General features: G+C 40.8%; 1 protein-coding gene across 1 annotated transcript; it reads left to right on the forward strand.

Moving 5' to 3' along the window:
* The first annotated feature begins 1,277 nt into the window (after positions 1–1,277).
* On the forward strand, positions 1,278–7,104 carry LOC104524373 (plakophilin-4-like). Its single transcript, XM_010167230.1, has 6 exons — positions 1,278–1,470; positions 3,373–3,457; positions 3,568–3,685; positions 5,194–5,325; positions 6,080–6,153; positions 6,740–7,104. The coding sequence occupies exons 1-6, from the start codon at positions 1,286–1,288 to the stop codon at positions 6,986–6,988; spliced, it is 843 nt and encodes a 280-aa protein (XP_010165532.1). The 5' UTR covers positions 1,278–1,285; the 3' UTR covers positions 6,989–7,104.
* The last annotated feature ends 3,328 nt before the right edge of the window (positions 7,105–10,432 follow it).

A 10,432-nucleotide genomic window follows, 5' to 3' on the forward strand; every position in this document is an offset into this window, starting at 1 on the left:
CTGTCAAGGTCCCTCTGGATGGCATATATTTCTGAAGCTTCTCCTTGGATGTTCAGAAGATGTTTTCTTGCAGTGTAGGTATTAGAGAAGAAATTAGTAAAAATAAAATTCCGTTCTGTAGCACCAGCCACACACAGCTCATACTGGGGCCAGATTCTCTTTTCAGGATTTTTTTTCCCCCTTCCTGGCAGAACTTTCCAGTTCAGGAATGCAGCTCCACCTCTTAAAGCCTCACCTATGAAAGAATTATTGGCTTTCCAGATACACTCTGAAACTAATCTTTGTATAAAATACTTTGAGACGTGAAGAAGTCAGAGATTACTCCATGCTAGTAATCTGCTTTATGCAACTTCACTGCTGTGGGTAGGGGCAGGGATAGTGAGGTCACATAGTCTGAACTCTGCAGAAAACAAGAGACCAGGGACTCCAGCAAATCCCAGTCTAAGTGGGTATCTGCAAACGCCTGTTGAGCTCGCTGAGGGGTTGGCAGTAGCAGGGTACGGCTGTAGACAGCGTTGTTGGTAACAGTTCTCCAGGTGTTTGAAAAGCTGTTCCTTTTGTTTGAAGAATTCCTTTTTGGGTTGTTTTTGTTGGGTTTTTTTTTTTCCCTCGGGGACATTGTGCAAACAGATAGGTAATGGCTTTGTGTCAAGCTTATTCATTATTCATTGTTATGTACAAATACACGTCTTCAATAAAATCAGTTAATCATCCAATTAACAGCACAGCCTAAACAGGGGCAAAAAAAAAAATCACCTCAGCTTTATTTAATTTCCTTTGTCTGCAGTGTGATTATTTGTGTGCATCAGGCAGTAACTGAAATCTGAAAGAGCCGAGATCTGATCTCTTATGGGTACCAAATCAGGTGAACAGAGTGTCTGAAAGAAAAAAATTCCAGGTTACTCCAAGGATTCCTTTAACCCGCCCATAAATGAAGCCTAGGAATGTGCACCACTCCTTCAATCAGAACACATTGCATAACTTTTTTCCTTGAACTATTCTGCTTTCTCCAAATAATTCCTGTTTACAAATTCTCCTGTTTTAATGCAAAAATGCAATTTCTCACATTTTTAAGCTAAAAGGAAAAAAAAAAAAAACAATAATTGATCTCTGGTCTCTCTTGACTCTGCAAAATGTGAATTCTTGGAAGGTTTCCATTGTTTTGATCTTGTGTTTCTTTTTATTGCTTTCAGATGTGGTTTTGTGATGATAATTTCAAATCTTAAGTATCAAAATGTATTTTTTTACTTGACTCTGTTGATGGGTTTCTCTAGGTAAATACGCTATGCGGGATCTGGTTAACCGACTTCCAGGAGGCAATGGTCCGAGCATCCTGTCCGACGAGACCGTGGCAGCGATCTGCTGCGCTCTGCATGAGGTCACTAGTAAAAACATGGAAAATGCCAAAGCCCTCGCCGACACCGGAGGAATAGAAAAGCTGGTGAACATAACGAAAGGAAGAGGTGACAGGCAAGTAGGCAACAAAGTCCATACCCAGACTGTTTGTCTATTCCATTTCAAATGCTTAAGAATGCAGGAAATGGTTTTTTGAGTAAAATAAGGGGTCTGAGTTGCTAACAAAGTCAGAATCACACTGGGAAAGAAAGAAGAGGTGGTCGGTGCTGCCGAGCCCTCGCAATGCGTTCTCTGTCCAGAGCTGCTGGAGGCTGCCCCAGCTGCACGGTGACCGCGTGAATGGAGCCTATTCGGGTTACATGGCATTAAAAACTAATTGTCCCCTCTGAGACACCTGCAAGATAAAAGAGTACTCGGAGCTGTCAGTGCCTTTGTCAGGAGGTACCACAGTAGCTGTTAGCGCTGCCTGCCCTGGCCCTTTGGTGGGCTGCGAGGAGCAGTTGGCCTGCCAGGCAGTTTCCCTGGCCAATGGGGTTTGCTCAAACAGGACTGCAGAGCGCATGCTGATGGAGCGGACCTGGCTCTCAGCAGACTCCCTTGGGTGTGGCCGTGCTGAGCCCCCTGCTCAGGGTTTTGTTATCTGCGTTCAGCGCTGGGCTATCAGGCGGTGCCTGTGTTTAGTAGCAGTAAAACCTGGACCGCTGAGCACTGAGGATCAGGAACGTGTAACGGCTCCCAAGTCGTGCAGGGTCAGCGGCCAGTCAGCCCCACGGGCCCCATCTGGCTCCGATCAGCGCTGCTGCTCCGTTCTCCTTCGCAGCGTGACTGATGCAAATCGTGTCAGCAGACGCTGGTATAAACCAGAATATCACAGATCTGATTCCTGCAGACGGCAGAAAGCCGATGATACCGCCAGCCCTGTGTGCTGTCCTCACGTTTGATGGGATGGGAAAGGAGAGAGAAGGATCTCTCCTCTGACAAGTTGGCCAGTGTGAATTAAACCCACCACCTTGTTAACCAAGTCTGTCTCAAAAGGAACTGGGTATTTTGAGTATCTACAGTTTATAATACTCTCTATGTTCACGGGACACAGACTCAGTTCAGCTGCGGGTGTGAACGCAGCGATCCGTGATACGACTTCATTGGTCTGTGAGACTGTGTGTAAAGTTGCATCTGCAGTTACGTTTGTGAGGCAACAGGGCACGCCAAGCAAATTTAAAATCTTTTGAACATATTGAGAGAGTCTGCTCATTGATTAACACCATCAACTGCCGTTTTTCAGTCTTTTGTTTCAAAACTGTATTTGGATGAATCTTCACAGGAGCAGGAAAAGGCCCGTGTTTAACACGTGCCGTGCTGCGGCATTTAATGTCAAATCCCTGCTTCAGCACCACTCCCAGCTACTGCCCTTTCTCTTGGAAAGGTGGCGTGGTCTCATTTTTAATAACGGCTAGAGCCATTTTCCTGGCCTTGCTCCTGAGAGTGGAAAAGTGTTTCCCCAACCAATAAAAGTTTTTGGTAGGGCAACACAGACCTGAGAACAAGGTCCCACTACGAGGATGTCTGGAGACTAAATACCAGCTCTCTTCATTTGTTTACTTTTTTTCTACAGTTAGGAATTTTGTACGCTGATTTAAAGTACGCAGTCCTGGTTTTTATGAAAAGCACTAAATAGAATGTTTCTTTGCATGACTTCTCATCCTTGCAGACGATGACAGTAGCTATTTCAACCCTTCTCTCTGTGTTCCTCATGTGGGTGACCTGAGGAGAAAGTTTCCAGGCTGGAGAGGGAAGCGATTGCCATGTTTAATCCGGTTCGGTGCCAGCTGTTGGTGCGGCTGCGGCCACAGCTGTGCTCACACTGCGGCAACGTGGGCACGCGCTATCGAAACCTGGAGAGTGACCTGGCTGCCCTCCGGGCATCAGGATTTAGGCTGTTATGTAGCTCAGGAAGGCTGCTCTTTTTAAGTGGAATTAAGTGGTTTTCTAATAATGTAACGCTCTCTTCTTCCTTAGATCGTCACTGAAAGTTGTCAAGGCAGCTGCCCAGGTTCTGAACACGCTATGGCAATACCGAGATCTCCGCAGCATTTATAAAAAGGTAAATTACAAAATTAGCCTACACTGGAAAACAGTTCAACAAAAACTCCTAATTTAAATGAAAAGCAATTCATTTTGATGGGTTTTTTTTTTCTTTTTACCACTCCACAGGATGGATGGAATCAAAGTCATTTCATTACACCAGTATCAACACTAGAGCGAGAGAGATTCAAATCACATCCTTCGTTATCAACAACAAATCAACAGATGTCACCTGTCATACAGTCAGGTCAGTCCAGAAATGTGAAGAGATTTACTGAAGGGGCACCCGGTGTCCCATTTTTTTAACTCACATAGCCGCTCAGTTTAGTACTAGTTCTATCTACAACACTTGGGTCTCACCCAAGTACTTCATGTACTCCAAATATTATCTTGGTTGTTACTGTTGGCGGGCTTCAGATTCCACAGGATTTGCGGCATCAAAACATCACCTTGAATTCACAGACTCTTTGAGCTCTGTGTATCTACTGTCAGAGCCCAAAACATCTTCTCAAAAGAAGCAGTGACGAGGAAGCAATTAGGGCTTAGGCTCAGGGAACTGACCAAATTCCACCCAAGCGGAAAAGGACACTCCAGTGCCCACTGTCACATTCTTACACAGCAGAGTGTATCTGTCCCGAGATACACTCGCGGAACAACTGTTGCTCCAGGTCTTTGAACTACAAGCAGGAAGAACGATGGACAGTTCTAACACTTGTGCTTCAAAGAACGTGTAGCAATAAATCATAATCAGAAGAGTCTGCTTTTCTGTTCTGGAGTATGAACGAGCCTAAACTAGGAAGGTGGGAGTTTGGTGCAAAGAACATGTCCACAGCAGGTTCTGTGGTAGCAGCCCTTGCCCTGTAACAGCTGCTCTTGTTTCAGTCACTCAGTTAACACACACATTATGTTGATCTGTGTCAGAATTTTAATGACGCTCCCAGATTTAGCTTTTTTTATCCCTGAATATGCCAGGATAATACCAGTAATTAAACTATCCATAATAACACAAAATTGTGAGATAGGATGTAATGGATACAGCTAATGGAAGAAGATATCATTGATTAATATTTGGAAGCAAAATTTCTATAAATTATTTTTACGCCTTGTTCTCCTGTGTTGTTGGAGTCTTCCTCAGCCAACAAAACCCGAGTGGTCTGTAAAGCAGGGAAGATTTAGCAGAACAAAATTTTTGCAACTACAGCAGAGATTCAGCTGTTCACTATAAGAACATAAAGTAAGTTGTTAAGATCTTACAACGGTCGTCAGCCAACAGGAGCACAGAACGTCCACGATACACTTCTGCGTGCTAATCAAAGAACAGAAATACACGTGTGTGCGAGGATCACTTCAGCCAGGCAGACTGGAAACTTTTCTGTCCCAAGTGATAGGATGGACTTAGAGATTCTATTTAACTTACATAAAATCATAAACATTAGCAGGAGTATCATCTTCTAAATGCAACCAAACTGTGTCATATGCAAACTGAAATGGGGAAGGTCTCTGATTTCAGTTGTACGTGTTACAGAGCAGCGACTCACCGTCACAGTGTGAAAAGATAATCTCGTGGTCCATTGCTGATGGCTTCTGTCACTGGGGTTCTCCATCCAGGAAACTCCTGGACACACTCCTCGTGTCCGTTACCCACAGCGCTCTCATTTGTTAAAACCTGAGGGAGGGAGAGGAGAGAGTAAAGAGGAGGCTGGCTGTGGGAAAGGCTGTTGTTGCAAGTACTGATCATCTTCCTTCTTTCATCAGTTGGCAGCACGTCCTCATCACCGGCTTTATTAGGAATTAGAGAACCCCGCTCTGAATACGATAGAACACAACCTTCTATGCAGTATTACAACAGCCAAGGAGACGTCATTACACACAAAGACATTTACACTGGTAAGATCCCAGTGAGGTGAACTTTCACTGGAATACGTAAATATTCCTTATATGAGGAGTTTATACAATCCCAATGTGGACAGTTGCATTAGCAGGCTTGTTACTCCTTAATACTGTTTTCCGTTTTAATTCATTGCATGTGGAACAGAGCAGGTTTTTCTTCTCTCTCTATGATTTTCTTCAAAATTACACACATGACCAGAGTAAGAGAGTATCTGCTTATATACTGAGAGGTCTTTGGAATTTTTATTTATAATCCTATTACAGAAAATTGTTTTACTATGCACATTAGATATAATAATAATATAATAATATAAATAATAATGTGCAATTGTATATTATAATAATATAATGTTGTTATATTATTAAATTAATTATACCAGGATTTCATCATTTCCCTAATCTCCCTTTTCCTTTCTATTGGACACAAGTCACAAAACAGTAGAGGTGACAGTGAATAAAGAGAAGGAAATTCCTTGTTTTAGAGGTTATTAGTCTGTAAAACAAAAAACAGCAACACAACCAAAAGCCTCTTGGTTTCAGTTTAACTACTGCTGATGGACAAAATTTGCCTGTATTTTAGTAGTAAGTTATTATTAGTATATTAGTAATTCGTAGTAGTATTATTAGTAAATAATCTGCAGACTTAATAGTTTGGGTGCTACATAATTTCTTTTAGGTATAATAGAAGCAAATAGACATACAGATGAAAGAATAAAGACTGAAGTTCATGCCATGAACTGTTTTCTCACAGGTTCCAGCAAAGCTTCACCGATTTACATCAGTTCCTACTCCTCACCAGCAAGAGAACAAAACAGACGACTACAGGTGACCCCAGATTTTATTTTGACATGGCACTGCTAACAGGACTCAGCATAGAGCGTGTGATGGAGCTGAAGGGAGTTTGGGGACACTTCATCGTAGGATAGTGCTTTGTTACAGTCTGTCTGTAGCGTCGTTAATTTGTTACTGGGCATTAATGCACTTTCACTGACAATTAATGGCTTCTGGACTTCCATCACCTTTGTGTTTTCTTTTAATAGTCACACACTTTATCAGGTTCTTACAGTGGGATCTGAGACCACTTTTCTGACTTGACTTTTTTTTTGGTAGGTATGGTCAGGTTCTGTACTTCCGACATAGGCTCTAAAAGTGCTTCCTTTGGAGAGTGACCAGCTCCCCAGGGAATGCAGGAGACGTGCAGGCAGCCTCAGAGGTTTTCCCTCCATTTAGTTTCATTTAAAAATTAGGGACGTTTCATGCAGGTTTGAAACCGGTGTTGCTATCATCACTGGTAGAGCTGCACTTAACTTTTTAGGGAAGGTTTCTGTATACTGTGTGTAAGTTTGAGAAATACGTATTTTCTCAACTAATTATATTTTCAAAGCTTATTTTCTTATCATTTTGTCAACAGCATCAGCAATTGTACTACAGTCAAGAAGATACCAACAGAAAAAACTATGATGCGTACAGATTATACCTGCAGTCCCCACATAGCTATGAAGATCCGTATTTTGATGATCGAGTTCACTTTCCTGCTCCTTCAGATTACACAACACAATATGGACTGAAATCAACCACAAATTATGTAGACTTTTACTCCACCAGACGATCTTCGTATAGAGCAGAACAGTACCCAGGGTCACCCGACTCCTGGGTGTAGCATCAAAGACAAAAACCAACAGTGTATTTCTCATCCTGCTTGAGAAGAAATGGAATGGCCTCATTTGTTGTTTTGGTTATGAAATGTGAAAGTGAAAGAAAAGAAGGAACATGGAAGATTTTTTTTTTAATTTTTATTTTATTTTTGAGTGAGGAATTGTCAGGAAGAAAAACTGGAAGGGATGGTTTTTCACTCTGTTTAGGTGTTAGGTATAATTACTTGTAGCTCCTGTAGTCTGGTGAGGGTGTGGGCGATGTGATGAAAGGTTTGAGAATTGAGTAAAATGAATTTGGAACGTGTGTAGGTCAGAGCAAATTAAAGATGATTTTTTTTTTTTAATGTGAATAAAAGTCTTGTTCTGATAGTTTGTACAGAAAAAATAAAATGGATGCCCTTGTTTTATTGCTATTACTAAATGTCAGGATTGTATGCTATTACGTCTTGTAAATTTCTTTCGTTGGTGTAAATATGGAAATGCCACATTGGTCTGAAGTGCCATCCATTTGTAATGCAGTGTGTCATTTTAAAAGGAATTTGAAACATCATGCACAAAAAAAAAAAATCCAAGAAAATGTTATAAATTTTAAAAGGAAAAAAAAGTTTTAAAAATGAATAGTGTAATTTTGAAGCACAAAGTTCAGTCCAGTATATCCACACCTCTCCCATTTCCTGCCTATTTCATAAGAAACTTCACTGCCATTTTCTATGCACATGGAATAACAATAAATATGGAAGTCTCATCCATGGAAAGCTGCTCCCTGTCCATTTTTTTTTTTTTTTAATTGTTTTCTGTGTGTGATATTTAGAAACAAATACCAAGAATACAAAGTCTAACTGTGTTTTTTTTAAGCAGGTTAAAGATACCAAAACGTTTGTGCCGTTTCCCCAGCTTTCTTCAGTGCATATATTCTGAATTTGTCAGGCTGGCAGGCCAAAGTGTGAAATTATGGACTTTCCTCCCGTTATTCCTTAGACTATTCTTTTTACCTTTGATATGGGCAATACAAGATATTTCAGAACTCTGTCCTGTTTTCTCATTACTCCTCTACTCTTCTCTTGCTCTCCCCAAGAAAATGAAGGTGATCTTGCGTTCACAGAAATTACAGTCTCCATTTTGACTACATTCTGCTTGGATTTATTTGCAATAAAAATCTTTTATTATTTTAAGTAACTAAATCACATACTTTCCTCATGCTGGAGAGTGATAACTTTATACTCTTTGCAATCATAATTGTTTCCCATCATTGCACTTTTCTTTGGTTTTCAGTGTTTTCAAATATCCCGACTGCATCAGTGAAATAAGAAAAGGTAAGCAGAACTGCTCCAAGGAGATTATAAGGTAAATTCACTTTTCCTCAACTGGTTGGGCTACTTCGGGCTCCTGACTGTAAAAGGTCAAAGAAGCGAAGGGTTAACAGCACAGCAGCAGTGAGGTAGGTGGGAGCTCTGATACACAGCCATGCAGCTCCCCCCTGGCTGCAGTGCAGCCTGTGCTGCTGAGGGCCACATTGTGCAGGTGCTGCTTTTTCTTTCCTAGAAAATGTTCTTTTTAATTTTAAGGTAGGAAACAGTGTCCATTTACTTGACTTTGAGTTTGTTTCTTGTAACAATAATTTCACCACTGATCTTTCATCCTTGTTCTAACTGCTTTCTGAGTCATGTGCAAGCTTTGGGACGCAGACTAAGGCAGATCTGCGAGTATCTGGTAGGGCTGTCGCCTATTAAAATGCACTTATTTGGCATTTCATTGTCCCAGTGTCCTGGTTTTTAGCTGAAACAGAGCTGGGTTTCTTTTTCAGTAGTTAGAACACTGCTGCATTTTGCTTTCCAGCCTGGGACTTGTTATGACAGAGACACTGGTAAGTTTTAAGTTTTCTTTTATTTCTATTATTAAACTGTTCTTATCTCAACCTACAAGCCTCCTTACCCTTGCCCCCCAATCCTCTCCCCTGTCCCCTGGGGGTGGGGGGAAAGTGGGTGAACGGCTGTGCTGGCTGCTGGCCAAGGGCCAGCCCAGTGAAACTATCACACCCAGGAAGATTTAAATTAGATTCAGATAACAAAATAACAGACTGAAAGGGTCATAATCTGCTAATAACTCTGAAAAAAAGAGGGAGGTAGTTATTTCAAAAAAACAGCTGTATGACAGAATGATTTTTGCTTCTCATTTGAAGTAGTTTCATCAAGATCACAACCAGCCAGATTTGAGACAGCCCCCCCACTTGGGTCTTTCATGCTGTCGAATGTACATATAGAGAGTTCATTATGTTAGTTTTGTTTTGGTTTTATTGGTCTCATTTACTTATGTATTTCTACACATTATTTCTTGGTGCTATACTGATTAAAATTATCTGCACAGTGTATTTGTTGGGTAATTTCCCTTTATGTGTCGTTTCAGACTGAAGGAGTGGAAGGGGGGAAAGAAATAGGGCACAACCTAATTTCCTCGTTCACTTTCATAGTGCAGTCTGTCTTTTTGGCCTGTTTCAAAATGTCAGGAGCATAAATTTGAGCTGAATGATTTTAAAATGCATTGTGTTCACAATTTCGTATTCAGATTGATAGTCCACTGAGAAAAAATTAAAATCAACTTTTTAAAAAAGTGGATGTCCTTAGGAGAAGGTGATGCTAATGTGGAAGTGAAATAGTAATAGTGCCCTGGGGAATTCAGTGCCTTGTTTCCATCTTTCTAATAATTGCAAATATGATGAAAGAAAACAAGAGGAATTAAACTTCAAAAGCAGGGAGTTAAATATTATTCGGAGTAGAACAGATTGAGAAGGTGTACAGTGAGCCTCGACAGCAGCCCGGTACGTATGCTGTGGTGTAAAGAACTCCCACAGAGGACAACTGCAAGTAGCACTGACCTCAGCGAAACAGTTCACTAAACGCCAGAGAACAATGGGAAACAAGTGCTTAAAGTGTGTCCAAAAAGAAATACTTTGAGATTCTCACTGAGATTTATTTTTTGTGTAAAACAAGGTTTTAGTGTAATTTAGCAGATTAATAATAATTATTGAAAGCCCCAGTACATAGTGGCCATTATAACAACAACCATCTGGAACTTTGATGTAAATCACTTTCTCATAATCTTGCCTTATTTTGATTGTTACTATTTGCAAAGCTGTTTGTTTTTCAGAAAACATGAGGACAGCAATCATTTATCATCTTCATGAAAGAACTGGAATGTAAATACAAGCGAGTGTCTCTATAGAAGGAAATCTGTCTGCTCCCTAGGCATGTGCGTTTTACACACTTTATGTGAGGATATTTACATTAATGCGTGTTTCTCCACTATTTATTTTAGTTTGAAGATCAGACAATATATTTTTAAACGTTTTTCCTCTGAGTAAAACTACCTTTTTAGCATCAGTGCCTTGGCCTGTGAGACCAGGAATTCCCTCATCAGTCCAGAGCCAGATGTTGTTGATGTCCCATTTGACG

The sequence above is a fragment of the Antrostomus carolinensis genome, unplaced genomic scaffold, assembly GCF_000700745.2.
Source record: "Antrostomus carolinensis isolate BGI_N321 unplaced genomic scaffold, ASM70074v2 scaffold20394, whole genome shotgun sequence".
Lineage (NCBI taxonomy): Eukaryota > Metazoa > Chordata > Aves > Caprimulgiformes > Caprimulgidae > Antrostomus > Antrostomus carolinensis.